At 43.0% G+C, this 17,820-nt stretch overlaps 1 protein-coding gene across 6 annotated transcripts in view; it reads left to right on the top strand.

Moving 5' to 3' along the window:
* The window catches only part of hivep1 (HIVEP zinc finger 1), a 52,222-nt gene that overhangs the window by 21,840 nt on the left and 12,562 nt on the right, over positions 1 to 17,820 (top strand). For 4 of the 6 annotated variants that reach the window (XM_047605869.1, XM_047605863.1, XM_047605865.1 and 1 more), the window contains exon 3: positions 17,287 to 17,340. In XM_047605869.1, coding sequence (XP_047461825.1) covers positions 17,287 to 17,340 — 54 coding nt within the window. Of the gene's footprint in view, positions 1 to 6,297; positions 7,685 to 17,092; positions 17,145 to 17,286; positions 17,341 to 17,820 lie in introns of those variants that run through there. The other 2 variants (XM_047605867.1, XM_047605866.1) reach the window with 2 other exon arrangements.

A 17,820-nucleotide genomic window follows, 5' to 3' on the forward strand; every position in this document is an offset into this window, starting at 1 on the left:
TTTAGCAAATTTAGTTTCAATTTCTCCTTTGCTTTCCAACGGGGTGGGGTGGAGCAGAGGAAAATGTCATGATTAATTAATGGACAGAAAGCTGGGGATTGATGGAAGGAGACGAGGAGGGAGATAAAAAGAGGTGAGGGAACGCGGGTCGGCGTGGTTATGTAACGTTGCGTCCTGCCCACTGCCGATGGCGAAGGAATCGGTAAATGAGGTGGAGGTGGGCGGTAGAATTAACCTCACAGAGGAGGAAGGAGAAGACGTAGTGGTGGTAGTGTCCATCGGAAACAGATCGAAGGTCAACCTTGGTGTAATTCCTAAATGGATCAGTCTTTTAAATAAACGGGATGCTTGTAGCTTTTATAGTATAACAGATTTGTTGTATTTGTTACATTGGAGTGAATTGAATGTGTCTTTGTGTTTAGGACTGTTTGTTTAGGAAATAAAAGTCATTCTTAATTCTTGTTGTCTCAGATCTGTCTCTGTGAAAACTAAACGTACTGTAAAGACCCGGAGAAGGTTGATTTGCGGCCCTGATTCTTCGCTGCCTGTCGTCTGTAGCGCTGTGTGTCGAGACTTGTCCCTCCGTGTTTACATGCAGGTCCGACTGAGTATATGCAAGAACCTGTACGAGCTACATGAGCTAGAAAAGCAGATGTTGTTCTGGTGGCAGAGAAACCAGAGAGAGACTCAGAGCATCTGCAGGAAAACCCAGTGGGAGTCGACAGAGACGGCCACCGGTCTCTGTGGGCACCCGACAACACACTGTAACAACAACACACTGTAACAACAACACTGCAACAACAGCACACTGTAACAACAACACTGCAACAACAGCACACTGTAACAACAGCACACTGTAACAACAACACTGCAACAACAGCACACTTTGACAACAACACTGTAACAACAGCACACTGTAACAACAGCACACTGTAACAACAACACAACACTGTAACAAGAAAACATTGTAACGACATTGTAACAATAACACACTGCAACAACGGCACTGAAACAACAACACATTGTAACAACAACAACACACTGCAACAACGGCACTGTAACAACAACAACACATTGTAACAACAACACACTGTAACAAGACACTAACAGCAACACTGCAACAACTGTAACAACAAGACTGTAATAATAACACACTGTAACAACAGCAACACTGTAACAACAGCAACACTGTAACAACACTGTAACAACACTGTAACAACAGCAACATTGTAACAACACTGCAACAACAGCACACTGTAACAACAACACTGTAACAATAGCAACATTGCAACAACAACACACTGTAACAATAGCAACACTGCAACAACGGCACACTGTAACAACACTGTAACAACAGCACTGTAACAATAACACACTGTAACAACACTGTAACAACAGCACTGTAACAATAACACATTGTAACAACTCACTGTGTCAACTCCTACACACTGTAATAAGTCACTGTCACAACTCCCATACACTGTAGCAACTCACTATGACAGATCAATGGAACAACACTGTAACTGTTACAACACTGTGTGTGTGTAACCCAGTGTGAAAGGGCTGCAGTTTTGTTGGACTATATATGTGAAGAACTTGGTACAGTACGAGGTTAGTGCCACAATTACTGGTTGTTTTCTCAGATCAGCTCGTAAAATGTCAGTAAATAACAACAAAAAGTCCCAGAGGGTAGTTCCCTTTTAAAAGTGATGTCTATAAATATTTTAAGTTGTTTGACCAATGGCTCAGAATCCTAACGACACTCTTGCTGCAACAACAAAACCATCAATCAAATCAAAATCAAAAGGGTTTTTATTTTGGCACAAACGATTAGAGACTGACTGATACATTTAACACTTCATCTGCTTGAAATAAGAATGGTCTTCGTTGTAGTTTGAAGAGAAGCAAATATAAGACCAGTTTAAATTAAATCATAGTGAGTTTTATGTCGTTAACGTACTTTCACATCACAGCTGCTTTCATCAAACGCTCCCCTCCTCGCCTGTGACAGTCAGCCGAGTGATGAAGATGGCTGAGCCTTCTTGAGTTTTTACATCTAAACAGAAGAAAAGAGTGAGAAAAATCTTTAGAAACCGAGAAGGATCCCTCCGCTGTTCTGTAACCTGATCAATGACCTCGTCTACCATCAGATCCTTATTTCCTGTGCAGACTCACTGCCTTTTGTCACTCTGGCTGCCTCTGACTGTACTCAGCCTCATGAGCTCCAGATCTAATTAAGACTTGTCTCCTTTCCTAGAAGGCTTGGCGGCTGTAATAGTCTCTCCTCCTGTAGTGAGGATGGCACAGTGATTAGATTCAGAGATATGAAAGCAACAGCTGCCAGCTGGATGGAACTTATTGGCCAGATCATGTAAGATTCGTCTGATTGGGCCTTCGATTGCGTCAAAGCCTCTTGAGTTAAAAGTGGAGAGCGGTTGCGTTCAGACTTCTATGGAACCCTATTTTTTGACCATTTTACCAAAGATGACACTCGGCAGTTGGCCGTTAGCAGTAGGAGAAGAGGTACTTTTACTTTTTATTAGATGATTAGATGAAAGTGTGCGGTTAAATCCTGCTTTAAGTACAGTCTTGTTGAGGTGAGGCTAGTTCTGAGGTTTGACTGATGCTGGATTGTCAACGTCTGGCAGTCCGATGACTATTTGGTTGGTGTATCCTGCAGCGTTGGCGCTAGTCAGACCTTTTCGGCTTCATCTTCATCTGTACATTCAAATGTACTAATATTTCCACAACAACGTGATCATCGAGAATGAATAAACTGTAGGCGAAGAGGACGGCTCTGTCCGATAAGTTTGTAGCTCTTCCTAGCCTTGTAGCTAACAGTAGCTCTTCCTAGCCTCATAGTAAGCGGTAAGCTCTTCCTAGCCTCGTAGCTAACAGTAGCTCTTCCTAGCCTCCTAACCAACACTAGCATTTCCTAGCTTCGTAGTTAGCAGTAGCTCTTCCTAGCCTCCTAGCGAACAGTATCCCTTCCTGTTTATCCTTTTGAGAGATGAATAAAAACTACTGTCACCTGCTGATACAAAGAGGTTATTTCATTTCACTCAGGTGCAGAAATTAAATACACCCATTTTCCAGCGAACAGGTTCCAGGGCTTGTGCCGAGCCAGTGCCTGACTTGGCACAGGTTCTTTGTTTTTACAGACTTGTTCCAAACAGGTTCCAGGCAACCACCAACTTGGAGTTGGGCTAAACAGGGTTCAGAGCTAAGAACCGAGGACGCGACGGGTTACAGGGGTTACAAAACAGGAACAGCGAACGCTATGAACCGCCATTTTTAAAGCTACAACCAGCAGGTCGCATTAAAAAAAAGAAAACAAAAAGAATTATGGACGCTAAAAACGAGCAGTGGTTTCTGGTAGCCTCCATGAATGCGTCGGGTAGCCAGTAATGTTTGTGTTTTTTGTCTCTGGATTGCAATGTCGGCTGGTAAAGACAAGAGCAGCATTGTTACACTGAGGCCATCCATGTTTGTTATTGTGCTTCGAGCGTCCGACACACCCATAGTCACATGATCTCATTTCATGCTGGCGTACTGACACGGCTCTGACTTGGCTCCGCTTGACCGGTTCTTTGGAACCACTCGCTCTAGGACCAGCACCGAACCAGCACCAGGTTCTCTTTGGTGGAGTAAGGGGTATTTGCGGTGCATTCAAGTGCAACTGTTTGGTCCATACGCCGGAGACTTCAAAGTCGTAGCCGTTGTTCCTCTCAGGACGGTTTGGTTTGTTTATCCCTTTTAAAGATTTATGGTTTGACAACAGTTGTGCGGTTACTTTCTGAAAGCAAAGGGGATCTCTTTTGTTCCTCATGTGTTCCTCAACCGTCTCTGGCTCTTTTCCAAAAACAACACCTTGAACGTATCTCTATCTAAAATTGTTCTGGCAAACATTTAGTTCACATTCAGGGAGGGAAATATTGGAAAACCGAAGGCGTTGAAATGAAGTTTTGAAGGGAAGTGTTTCTGCTAACAACTTGTGTCCACAATGAGATATTGATAGTGTTGTTAGAGGTTTATGAGCTGTAAACAAATGTCATGAAGGGGGATTCAGTGCAGGACTGTGATATTACGAAGCATTTCTTTTCACCAATGAACTGGCTAGTGAAAGTATTTTAGTGGTGTACCATTTTGTTCTTTGTGGAGGGTCAGAGATCCCTTTTTAAACTCAAACTGAGCAAATGTTCTTCCCACCACTGGCGGTCCCTCAGTGACTGTGTTGATTTCAGTTTCACATTTAGCTTCTGATTAAAGTTTATTTCATTTGGACCAAGGAATGTGTGTCTGTGGCCCTTTTGTGTTGAATTCATTTCTGATTGAGACTGTATGAAATGAAATATGAAAGCTTTGAGACCGGAGCCAAGAGAAAAGAAAAGCGTTTAAGTGTGTGCTTTCCCTCCTCACATGGCTTAGATTGGTTTCTGTTTGGTATTTGGAAAGCGAAGAGGTCAGCGTGGGCGACGGCCTGTGTTCAGCCATGTTAGTAAATTTTTGGCAACAGTGTTTGGAAGCTGTACCAGGATGCGTGTGTTTGTAGACATGTTTAACCTAATGGACGCCTGGCGCACACAGTGAGCGTATTAGAGGTTACTAGCTGGATTAGTTCATTCAGGACGTGCTGGGTTATCACCAGCTCAGCGGTCATTAACTCAGATGTTCCCACTCAGAGTGTCCTCACATGCGTACACACACACAAAAAACTCACTGTAAATGTTGCGGCCTGATCCCTCTTTAGGTCGTTTTTTTGGGGAAAGCGGGGATTGAACGCTAAGCCGTCAAAATGAGTCACTGCTTATTTTTTAGCCAACACTAACTTTACGCTGCAGTTTCGGGCCAGTCTAATTACAGAGCGCTTTTTTTTTTTTTTTTGCCTATGAAGTATTTATCTTCTCTAGCCCAGCAGTGACTCTGCAGAAACTGCCTGGTCACGCTGTTTGTTGTCCCTGGCCTGGGTAAATATTTATCTGATTTTCTGAACCTCTTTTGCGGCCAAACTGTAAAACCCTCAGAATTCCCCATAGTGACTAACCCAAAAATAAAGCAGAGGGAGCTTCCTCTTTTTTCCAGGCCAGGCTGCAGTACAGTGAGGTTAAACATGGAGGCCAGAGCCACTCACAGAGTTGCTTCTGTCATTTAACGCGGCTTCTGTTTATAAAACGCAGCCTCCTGAGCACTTGTTGGTCGTCGGCCTGCTGGCTCAGAGTCAGGGTGAATCCCTTCCTTTAAATCAGCCTCGGTCCATTTAAGCTCACAGGTTAATCTCAGTCAACGTTCACCAGATGGATCTCATGTAAAAAATAAAATTATATATATATATATATATATATATATATATGGCACAATTTAGACTCTTGGCTTTGTGCACACATATTTGTTTTGGTGTTTTTGGAGTTAAAAATAAAACCAAGCTCTCTCTCTCTGTGTGTGAACGAGTAAGTAAAAGTCAGGGGGAATTTATTATTTATTTATAGACGGGACGAACCAAATCAGATTTAACTTTATTTCCTCTTTTAACTCTTTAAGACCTGAACATCCGCCTGCTCATAAAAAAAAACAAAAACAAAAAAAAAACCTTGCGGTATTTGAATTACCGTAATTCACAGATTCAAAATGTGGCGGGACACTGGTTTAAAAAAAAGAAAAAGCTGCCATTACGGTAATTTTGACGCATCGCTGCAGTCGGCTGCAGATTAGGAAGCGACGCGAGACCAGGGAGACCCAGGAAACAGAGAGTTGGTTGTTGGTAAAAAAAAAAACAAAACAAAGTTAGTTATACCCTTAAGATGAGAACCAAAGGTCAGTGTTCAGACACACTTGAATTTTGTCTATAGCGCAAACGGCTGAGTTACGGTAATTCAAATACCGGGAGCTTTAACGTATCACCAGCGATGCGTTCAGACGATAAAGGGTTAAAAGGAAATTGGCCTCCATCATTTTAAAAACATGTGCTCTTAATTATGTTAAGCTAATAACTGCTCGTTATTCTTTTATTTATTTATTTAGAATATATTCAAAAGAAGAGGATGAATAAATAAAAAAATAATAATAAAAGAAAGAAACTGGCAATATATTCAAAAAGGAGTGGGAGGAATTCTCACTTCACACTAAAATTATTTCTCCGTTCTCAAAGTTCAGTACAAATCAGTACGCGACATAGAAAACTCAGATCTTAAATTCAAGCTAAGTATTTACTTACACACTCGCCTGTTGACTTCATTAGGTACAATCACGGTGACACTAATACGTTGTAGAAACACCGAACATCAGCATTGTTTGAATGTCGTTTTGGAGGCTGCGTCGACACATGTTCCTGTTACTTTGACATTTTAGGGTAAATCAGGCTAAATAACAAACACTTTTTAATGTTTAGTGGCTGCGTTTCTGTCAAACATTCATATATTTCAGGATTTAGTTCACATAGTGTACATTTATTTTATATACTGGACGCAATTAAACATTTTCACGTTAATAACCACATCAGACATAAAATAATTGCTCAAAGCAGACCATAATTATGTCCCAAATGTCGTCTAAACCCAGAAGAAAAACTTAAATCAGGAAGCGATTGGTCAAATTAAACCAGCGGCGTCACGACGGTTAAAACCAGAACCGTCCAGATTCTATCGGGGTCACTATCGACAAAAAAGGAACCGAAAAAAGAAGTTGTAGGATCAGAAGCGGAGTCAAAGTGAAAAAAGAAAAACCCTGCAGAGTGTTCCTGGTCTGGTGAGCCCGAGCTGTTAGGCAATCAACAGTTGGCAGGACGCACTGGATTCCTCCCCCCTCTGACACAAACAGGGAGGGAGGGAGGGAGGGAGGGAGGCTGAGTGAGAAGGATCCCCTGGAGGGTGCCAAAGCCGGTTTCAGTGACGTCACCCGGGCTGCTCTGTTTGGCCGGGCCCTCCTCGCCCTCCTCCTCCTCCCCCTCCTCCCTCCTCCTCCCCCCTCCTCCTCCTCCTCCCCCCCTCTCTTCCTGGGCCTTACAGGAATTCCCCTCCTCGTCACATTATTCTGAGGAAACCGCAGGCAACGCCCCGCACCGCTGCACAGCCACAGCTGATAGGGCGGAAACGCTAGACTTGTGACTGCTTGTGTTGACACAGAGTGTGTGTGTGCACTTGTTGTCTTTTTGTTTTGTTTGCTCCGACAAAAGGAGTCACTGAACGATGTTTGAGCGTATGAAACATCACCACTCTTGACCCGGAGGACATTTTGTCCTGTGAAAGGCTTAAAACGGATAGGCACATTTAACCAAAAAAAAAAGAAAAAAAAAAGGGGGTTGATAAGAAAGGAAAAAGAGAAACTCGGCTTTGTTTCCTGTTTTTGCTCCGAACGTATCCGAGGTTGGAGATTTGTGAAGATTTGACTTTTCGGGCTTTTAAACAAAAACACAAACTCCTGCTCTCGTCAAAGCTGAATGAGACGCCTCCGTCACAGACAGGAAGCAGTCACTCATTCATGGCGCCACGGTAACCAACAACAAGTGGGCAGTGGGACAGTCGAGCCGGAGGGATCCGCACCGACTTCGAAACTCTTTTTTTTTTTTTTTTTTTTTTTTTTTTGTGCGACGTTGTCGTACATCAAGTACATCAACAAGCAGCAGCAGCGCCGCTTTCAGTTTTGGTTTGACAGACCCTGCGGGACTCCGGGCTGCTCTGTGCACTGATGAGTAAGTTAAGTCCTGCGTTACATTTGTGATTAAGTTTAACTTTCGAACTCTCTTAAAAAAAAATGCATTTCTGTGAATTCGATGCTCAGAAACGTCCGCGACAAAGAGTCTGGGCTTCGACTAACAAAGGATAGTTTTTAATCTACTCAGGAAATCATGAAACGGTCTCTTGTTCAAGGAGCAGTTTGACATTTTGAGCTCATTTGCATGTGTGTGCATTAAATATAAAAACCACCTGAAACCATCTGCTACTTCACTTAAAAACCAAATAAAGAAAAGATTATCAACCTTTATCATTAAACCTTTTTTTTTTTTTTTTTTTTTTTATCAATCATCTCTCATCTCCATAGTTTAATTTGTCGACAGTTCACTACAGCTAACGTGTTTCTCTCGTTCAGCACCGGTTACTTCCGGGAGTCTGGCGCTGGTTGCCTGGCAACTGGTCCCAACCAAAAGACACTGTCAAGCAAATAAAACATAACTTTAATTAGAAGCGTTTGTAGGTGGATGGTTTTTTAAGCTTAGAGCCGTGCTAACTAACCTAAATCACCTGCAGGCTTCAGACACACACACACACAAAAAAGAAAATGTCAAATTATTCCTTTATTTGTTAATTTCTTGAAGTGCTTGTCGGCCGCGATCAAAACCTCTAGTGAAATTGTTTTCGTGTTTAAAAACAGGAAGATTCAAACCCCAGTATTAAACACATTAATGGTCCAGTGAGGTGTGAGCTGCATGTGACTCTCCTCACTTCTTCTTTCTGTGTGACGCACGGAGCCTCAATGCATGCGTGCAAAATTTGCTTTCACGCCGAACTGAATTAAATGCACTTCCTGCCCCGCGAGGCGTCGCTTGACGACACCGTCAGGCCGTCAGCCGGTCGACGAGCTCAGTAAAGTGGAACCGCAGCCCGAGTCGTTTTCTTTTTCTGTGTCACAGCCCTCGACGCCGACTGGATGCAGTTTGACGTGCGGCTTGTTTTTACTTCCATTTTTTTTTTTTTTTTTTTTTCTTCTTGCCTCCTCAAAGGAAGAAGTGGGTGTTTGTGTACAGTCGAGAGATCGCTGCCGAATTTCAGTCACTGTTTCACGTCAGACGTCCGAGTTCAGTTCAGTCGTGGCTTGAAGCCAAAACATTCATATACCTGCTGGTTAAAAATAAGCATAAGAACATTTAATAGAGGACTGTACTTCTGTAATCAGTCCAGGTACTTTACACCGATCAGCAGTAACATTATGACCACTGACAGGTGAAGTCATATTGATGTTAGCAGCAGAATAAAAGGACAAGTGGAAGGATTTGAGCAAGTCGGTGACTTGGTCAGTGCATCTTTGAAACTCCAGCTCTTGTGGGGTTTTTCTGCTTTGTACAAGTCAGACCACAGACACTTTGGCCTCTTTCGGCAAAACAGTGGATACAACAGCAAGTTCAAGGTGTTGACTTTAAAGATCGACCGATATATCGGGCCGATATTTGCATTTTTTTTTACTGATATCATATCGGCCGATACGCGGGTGCTTTCGCTGATACATATACATATATAATACATATATATATATATATATTATAATATATATATATATAATATATATATATATATATATATATATATATATATATAAAGACAGGCGCAGCCACAGGCAGCCCTGTGCTGCTGGAGACGCTGCGGACCGTGCAGCCCATACATTGTCCCTCCACCACTAACAGAGTATTTGCGGCTGGATGCTGGGAAATATTTGTACTCACAGGCATATTTAAAAAAAACAAAAAAAAAACAGTTACCAAACAAAGCTCCATTTACTTCATCACTCAGCGCCAACACATTAGGATCATTAGCAACAGTCCTAACTTTTACTGTTGTTTGCTAGCTGACGTTTTTTTTCTCTTTCTAGTAGACTAATAGTACATAAATGATTATGTCTTTGGTTAAATTGAGACTTGTAACATTTGTTATCATTGTGACAGTTTTATCATGTAAATGGAGGGAGTAAAGGCGATATCCGCTCCAAATATCGGCTCATATCAGCCCTAAAAAAAATCCATATCGATCGATCTCTAGTTGACTTTGCCTCCGTGTTACCCAAATCTCAATCCATTCAAGGACTAAAATGATCTTCTGCTAATGTCTTGGGAGCAAATGGGGAAACCTGCGTGATATCAGGCAGGTGGTCTTTATGTTATGGCTGACTGGTGTATACTTAAGTGTAACCATTTTCCTTTGAACTATATTCGAGAGGAAACAAAATGTGCTTTCTACATTTTTCTTTGCATAAATCTTTAAAACTCTAAACTAATTTAATGCCCTGTTAAAAAGAAAACTGCGTAAACCCCGAGAGTTAAATGTAGTAGCAGTGGTTATATATAATAGCAGAAGACTGGAGAGGATCAGCTTTTCTTTCTTTTATATATTTGTATTTTAACTTTTACGTTTTTTTTGGATGTTAATCTGACGAGTACTTTAAAGAGCTCAGGAAAATTCAGCCTCTCCGGGTTTAATCATTGTTTCCAGCCTTTGTGCTCAGAGTCGTGGGTAAGTTTTCCAGCTTTGTTCGGAGCCAACTGTGCACAGGTGCAGGTGAAACACAGGCCTGCGCGTGTCTGTTATATCTGGCAGGTTATATATTTTTTCCCTCTACAGTCGACTTCAATCAGAATTGGCTGATACGTGCAATTTTACAACCCGGGTTTTGCAGATGAATGTAATGACAGAGGATTTCTTAGATTTTAAATTAATATCATAATCTACTGTAAAAATAAAATCTAAAAACCCCTCAGCTTTCATCTTTGTTTTCGTTGGAGGGATCGATTAATCCTGCAGTTCAGAACTTGGCTACGAACGCTTTAAAGCAAATGAACGTCTCATAAATCACTTAAATTACTCGGCAATTATTCTAATGAATGCGCAAATGAGAGGACGTCTTGACTAAAGAGGAGACTTTTTTTTTTCTTTTTTTTTTTGGCGTGGTAGGATTTTGGGAACCAGATGAGGATGAATCAATAACGAAAATAAGTGTTAGTGATGGTTTGCTCCTTTCTTAATGGTCCTGGGGGGGCTCGTGATTTATTTTACTACATAACAAACAGGCTTTACAGGCTTCACACCTTCCAATGATTTGCAGCCGCGAGGGAAGGAACTCATTATTTATCGGGTCCTGGCTCCGTGTTGTGTTTGGACGTCTGGCTCTTTGCTCGTCCGTTCTGGTGCAGGCTGAGGGGGGGTGGTGGGTTATGAGTGTGTGCCTGAAAAAGATATTCTTCTTCTCGTTCCTCTCCGCCCGCCACCATTAAAACCCCTACACATGGACACAAACGCACGCATCTCTACCCACCCGGTAGATTTCTCGTTATATCAATTTTTCACAAGGGTGCCCACGCGCACCCAATAATCAGTGGCCTCCAGTCTGCTTCTGCTGCCGCTGCCGCTGTTGCTGCTTCTTCCACCTACAGTTTCCTGCGGGGGCAGCGCTACTGTACAGATACGGCACAAAAACCTCTGTCTTTGTCTGTGTGCAGGAGTGGGATCAATATTTCATGTGTTGACTGGCCGGGGCAATAAGAGACGAGTAAATCCTCATCGCCGCATCCTTCATCTTGTGTTTAGAGCTGCGTCGTTACCCGGTTATTTTTTTATTTATTGTTTTTGTTTTATTTTTTCTATTTTTTTTTTACTCGTACCTGCCTCGGTGCCGTCGTCGTATCCTTCAGCCGGTGGAGGTTAAACAGCTCCCTTCATCCTCACCCTGCTTTCTATCGCGCCGCCCCCGAGTCGACCGTGGGATGTTTAGCAGTCGGCAGCTGATCTCCAGGCTGCAGAGAGACGCAGGAGGAAGGAGTTGATTCAGTGTTTTAGAAACCACAAACCCTTCTGCTCCTGGTTGTTTCGGTTCCTGTACTGAAATATGCGTCCACTCCCTGTGCGTCTAAATAAAACTTTATTATCATACCTTTCTTTTTATTGACCTACCGTCATTAGTGTTGAAACAGCTGTGGCACTGATGATTGTTGGAGTGACTTTTAAAACCATTTTTATTGTCACTTTTCTGTATTTTGAGGAAATGAGCACGCGGATGTGAAACACACGAGAAAAACATAATAAAATACGATATATACAAACTCTGACATGTGCAGCACATATACAGGGTTAAAATTCCTTGATATAGATGTAAACATAGATGTTTAAATATATATATAATATATATGTATAAAATATAGCCTGTGTACATGACAGTAAACATAAAGTGACTGATGCAACCCCTGAAAGATCTTAATACTAAAAGCAGTTTTAAGTTATTGTAAACTTGCTTTGGATATTTTAAATACATGTATAAATATACTAATATATGTATATATACTAACGCTTCAAACGTTAAACATTTAACCAGTTAATTGAGGAAATAATCAAAGCAATGGTGATTTCTTTACGATAAGATTAAGATCTTTAAGTATTTGCGATAAGTGGGACCTAAGAAATATAAAAAAATCAGCTTCATCATCAAGTAGTTTTGGTAGACGCACAGATTTAAGTCATCAATGTGAACTAAAATATAAAACTGTTTATTTTAATGCAAAAGCAAAATTGGAAACGATGTAATCCCAATGTCCTCAAACGTGTACTTGTGAATTTGTTAGTTTTTCATGTCATATCAAACTAGAAAAGTTAATAATCATATATATATACAAGTTTATAGACCCTTTGCTTCCGGTACTTGGCAGAGAACAGTGTCCCCTCATGAGAACAACAAGTCTAAACGAAGCAGAATAACAAGCTGCCACAAACCTGAAACACAATGACCCCGTGTGTGTGACTAAAATCTGACTCATGCAATGAGCCGTCCGATAAAGATTACACTTCCTGGCACTTTGGTTATCACTTAATTTTCTGGACAGATTGTTTTAACTCATTCAGATTATTCCCTTTGCAGTGATATAAAACGCATAAATGAGTAAATCCCGGGTTTGGAGAAGCTGTTAGCGTCTATCTCTTTAGCGCTGATTAGATCTGATGGAGTGATCTAATGCGAAGGGGAGGACTGAGACAGGAAGTCACAGAGTGGTTGGCTCTGAGCTGACTGACGATGATGGACTGCAGGGTAATGGGACACTCTCGGTTATTGCGGGGGGATTCCTCCGCTGTGCATCATCGTTTCGTCCACCGTCTCTGCTTTCAGAGCGGGGCTCGCCTTACCTCGCCTTACCTCGCCTCAACTCACCTCACCTCCCTCCCCCTCCTCCGAGGGCCGCTGGCTTTATCTTTCCACGGGCGTGTCCGCGGAGATAAAGTATGTGTCAGATGCTGACAGTAACCCTTACGGCCACTTATTGCGTCTGTCAGCTGCTGAGGGCTGCAGAAAAAAAACAAAAAAAAACACGGGGGGCCACAGGAAGAAAAGCCCAGATAAGATCATCCACTTCTGACCACGACAGGAGGAGGCGTCCATCTTGTAATTCTAGCGTCACTATCATGTGAGAGATCTGCAGGAAAAGGAGACACTATCGTTTCTGCCTCTGTTATACAAAACTGTAATTACATGAAAGGACCGACTGGATGTTATCACAGTATTTGGCTCTGTGCTACAGCTGCCGCAACTGGCAACACGTCAATTTCTGTCTATTTATACGCCTGTGATCAGAGCTAACGACATTAAAACACTCTTAGGAGAGGCTTTGTACAGCAGGGCCGCGACTAATGATCGCTCTTGTCATTATAGCTAAACACTTTGTTGATTAATCAATTATTTGCTCCGTAAAAAATGACAGAAAGCTGTAGAATAATTAATCGGCTGATGTCCTCTGGATGTTTGCAGGGGAAAAAACAAAAAAAAAAAACACAAAATTTACTACGAAAGAAGAGAAAATCTTCAAATTTAAGAGGTTTTTGTGTGTGAAAGAGGATGTTTGTCTCTTTGTTTGAGCTGGAAACTGTAGTTTAATCTACAACCAACTGATCAGTTATTCAAATCGCTGTAAAATGGGAGAAAAGTAAATGCTTTTGATGAACGTCCTGAACTGATGCAGTGACTTTTTATCGGCTGGTTATTTAGTTGGAAATGACCTTGTCAGTGAGAGAGAGAGAGAGAGAGAGAGCGTGAGGGTGCGTTTGATGTCGGGCGGGTGCAGCCCGGCTGGTGGAGGTGCTCCGGTTACATAACCTCCATCTCCCTCCCGCACAGCGACAGCGAAGAAGAGGCAGCTGCCAACTCCCATCTCGTCATCTCCATCCTGCTGAGGCATCGCTTCACTTCTCTCCCTCTCTCCTCCGTTTTCACCTCTTTCTTCTTCTTCTCTTATTTTAATCATCCTCCCACACACTTCTCCTTTCCCCCCCTTTTTTTTTTCTTTTCTTCTCCCGTTGTCCTTTCCTTGCACTCTCCTCTCCCTCTTTTTTTTCCACTCTCCTCCTCCTTGTCCTCTCCTTGCACTTCCCTCCTCCTCCTCCTCCTCTTTTCCTCTCTTCGTTTAGTTTGATCAGATAAACGACTTGACCCTTTAAAACTCTCCTCTAAATATATAGTGTATTGTATGAGCTGTGGTCCAGTTGTGTTGTTGTTGTTGTTGTTGGTACTCTAGTGCAGCTTCACTCCCTCACAGATGCTGTTTTTGCCCCCCTCCCCTCCTCCCTCCCCTCATATCTTTGATGCTCACAGGGGAGCTGAAGCCAAACGGTTTGTGCCATCTGAAACATGCGAACGTTGGACATATGGTTGACATGAAAAGCTGCCACTGTGTTGATGGTCGCTGTCTGCCGTGGTGAGGCCCAGCAGGGCAGGCTGTTGACAAAAAAAAAAAAAAAAAAAAAAATGTGAATGTGTTACGAGCTTGCGGCGTGGAATCCTCCTCCCCCCCTTTTTTTCTTTTCCGCTCTCTCTCTCTCTCTCTCCGTCTCTCAGCAGGAACCTGTAACGTGATCTCATTTTTCTTTAGACAAAGTTACCGCTCGTTAGCACGTGATGTGAATCTGTGTCTCTGTTGCCGTCTTCACCGATTGTCAGAGGCCTTAATGGACGCAGCTGATGGGTCGTAAACTCACATCAGGAGACGTTGGACGGGGATGGGGGGGGGTGGTTTTGGGGGGGACGGACGGGGATTAAAAAGCACACGTTTTCCTGTGCGATTACGTCAGTTTTGCCCTCGGGGTCCAAGTAATCACATTTCCCACTCATCCTCGACAGCGCGCACAGAGTGACAGAGAGGAGTGGGCTGGAAGACGCAGGGAGGAGGAGGGGGGGAGGATGCAGCAGCAGCAGCAAAAGATTTGTGGTTGTCATGGCAGCGACAAGCAAAGACTCCATCGCCCACAAACTCCTGATTAATTGACATGCACCTGCCCACTCGGGCCCCGACCCCGGCGCATCCTCAGATCCTGTCACGTTGCGCGGATCAAAGACCGATGAGTCGACCACCGCGAGGCCCGAGGGAGAAGCTCGATCCCGCGTTTCACCCCCCTGCGTTTGTTGCTCTGGACACATTTACGAAAACAAATGTTTTATTTCACAGTTAAGTAGAACTGTTACAAGTGTGTACGTTGTGCTGCTTTATGTCATTTCCAGGCTCAATATTCCTGATTAACTGAAAAAAACAACACACACTATAATAAATTTTCTTCTTTTTTGAAGAAGAAGAAGCTTCAGACGGATCATGTGATCGGTTTTGGCCAATAACACCAAGTAGCCAAGTAGTTCAACGTGCCTTTAAGGATCACTTATTTTGTCATGGAGCCTTGCAGTGCGTCCTATGAATCAGGCCGAAGCCGGGGCCTCCTCCAGGTTCCCTCAGACTCTGTGGTCGTGTTCGCTCTGGTTTCCATCAGCTGCAACGTTTGTGGTGGATTCCTCTTGTTGTTTTCCGTGGTTACGGGACAATTACACAGCTTTCAGATGGTTGGACGAATCTCCACAAACTCAGCAGTGAAATATGTCGACCACCACCACCACCTCAGCGAATAATGAAGGAAATGTGAGCGTCCCTGTAATCAGTCCCCTCTGCCTTAGAGCCCAAAGGTTGCGCTGCTTCGTGTCTTTCCACTCGTTGAGCTGGTGTTTCCTGTTCCTCTCCCAAGCTTCATGGGCGTCCTTCAGCGTGAGGGGTCTTGTTTGTGGCTTGTTATGTAAGAAGAGGAATATGATCTATAATCGCTGCCACTCTCGTCTCCCACCGCACACAACCGCTAATATGATTTTTGGTGGGCAGTAATCACTTGCGCTTTGGTTTGCCAGTGCGGTCTAATACGAGACATGTGTACCAAGCTGTGCAAACAACGAAGCGTATGCTAGCGAACAGATCTACCTCCAGCCACTAAAATAAGCGTTCATTATCTCAAATCGCTTTTCGCAGTAACGCAGCCGCGCACAGGAGGAAGCCGTGAGGTCGAGCCGTGACTCTGAGGGAAGCTTTCGGGATCATCTCTGTGCGGGAGAGAAATGCGCCACGCCAAGAAAACGGAAGCCGTCTCTCTTTTTTTTTTTCAGACGCCGAAGGGCGTTCACGCGATTTTTACATGTAAACAGAGCAGACGCACATACCTCTCCCTTCTCTACCTTCTTTCTGTCAGAGACGCGCTCATAAACAAACACTCTGCCCCTCTCCTCATGTGTCTCGGTTGCTGTGTTTCTGCTGGCAGGGTGCCTTTGTTTTGCTCCACGGCAGCACAAAGGGGTGGGGACGCGTTATGTAATCCACGGCGTGCGCCTGGGATGTAATACAGAGAGAAAGATAGGGAAGGGTGTGACTATAGTAACGCACACACACACACAATATGACATAATCCCTTGACCTCCTCTGTAGTGTGTGTGCACCCCCTCCTCTGAGTATTCCCAGCACTGCGCTGTGAATTTGGGAACCACAGAAGAACATCCTCTTTCACCCTCCATTAACGCTGATGCAAACTAGGGCAAAAAGCTGCAGCTCTTCGTCGGCCCCTCCAGGACCGGTCTCGCACTCTTTAATGTCACATGCGGGGCAGAGAAGCCTCGGCTGTTTTTTTTTTTTTCTTTCTTTTTTTTTTTCCGTCCAGTTTCCATGGTCATGCTACAGCGGCGCTGGAAAATGTGGGTCGCACGCACACACTCGCTGCAAAACAAAGCTGTCAAAGTTAAAGAGACAATGGAGGAGAAATTTAAAAAAAATGAGAAGTTCACCTTCTGTTTAATTTGAGCTAGTAGTGAGAAACCAGAGGGAACGAGTGAGCGCATATAATTAATATTGATTAGAGTAACACCATCTCCCACACATCCATACGCTTCATACAGAAACAGGTTGTTCACCTGGTGATGACTGGGGCGTTTGAGTGGATGTGTCGTTCCCCGCGAACCCACGGACATTTACCTTTCGTTTGTAAACACACTCCCAGTTATTCCTATAAAGTGGGTGTGCCTGTGTGATTGTGTTTTAGTGTGCGCCCCCTTCGTGATTGCTGTAGTTTCCATAATGGAACGGAGTGGAACGCTCTCTGCTGTGGAAGAAGGTCTGTTTTTCATTTGAAAGACCTTCATCCCGCTGCAGCCGAGTGGGAAGCATCCCCAGTATCATTAGTTACATTTCTGCACCGCCTCAGCCATGCGGCGCACTCCTCCGACGCTAAAATGGTTTCTGCTCTTGTGTTACAGATAAAATTGAGGAGGCACAGAAGGAGCTTAAAGATCCCAAAGGCCCAGAGAAAGGTAAGAGATGTGTAAAATGTACTTTTGTTTCTAGAGAAAATAGTGAGTTTCCAATAATGTTGATGTAGTTTTATTTTTTATTCCTGGGTGAATATTGTTTTTATATTTTTGCATGAGCTCCTGTCATTTTTTTTCTGTTTTAATCATATGCAGTATGTGCGATAATAGTCGGTCTGAATAAAAAAATACCTTTGATTAATTATTTGATGCACATAAAACCAGAAGATTTTGTTGGGGAAGAAGAAGCATTTACAGCTAATATTCAGATGCAATATTAGACTTTATGACACAGTTTACATCTAATATTAACTTTCTCCTTTTTTGTTTTAAAGTAAAGAATAAAAGAAAGTAGTTTTTTTTTTTATTTAAAAAAATAAATTAAAATAGCAGCAGTTTTTCCAGCTTAAGTTTCTGTTTTTAAATGGCATCTAAAAAAAAATGCACGGACTCTGAACATATAAAGAACTGTTTTATGTGTTG

This window comes from Mugil cephalus, chromosome 14, assembly GCF_022458985.1.
Source record: "Mugil cephalus isolate CIBA_MC_2020 chromosome 14, CIBA_Mcephalus_1.1, whole genome shotgun sequence".
Lineage (NCBI taxonomy): Eukaryota > Metazoa > Chordata > Actinopteri > Mugiliformes > Mugilidae > Mugil > Mugil cephalus.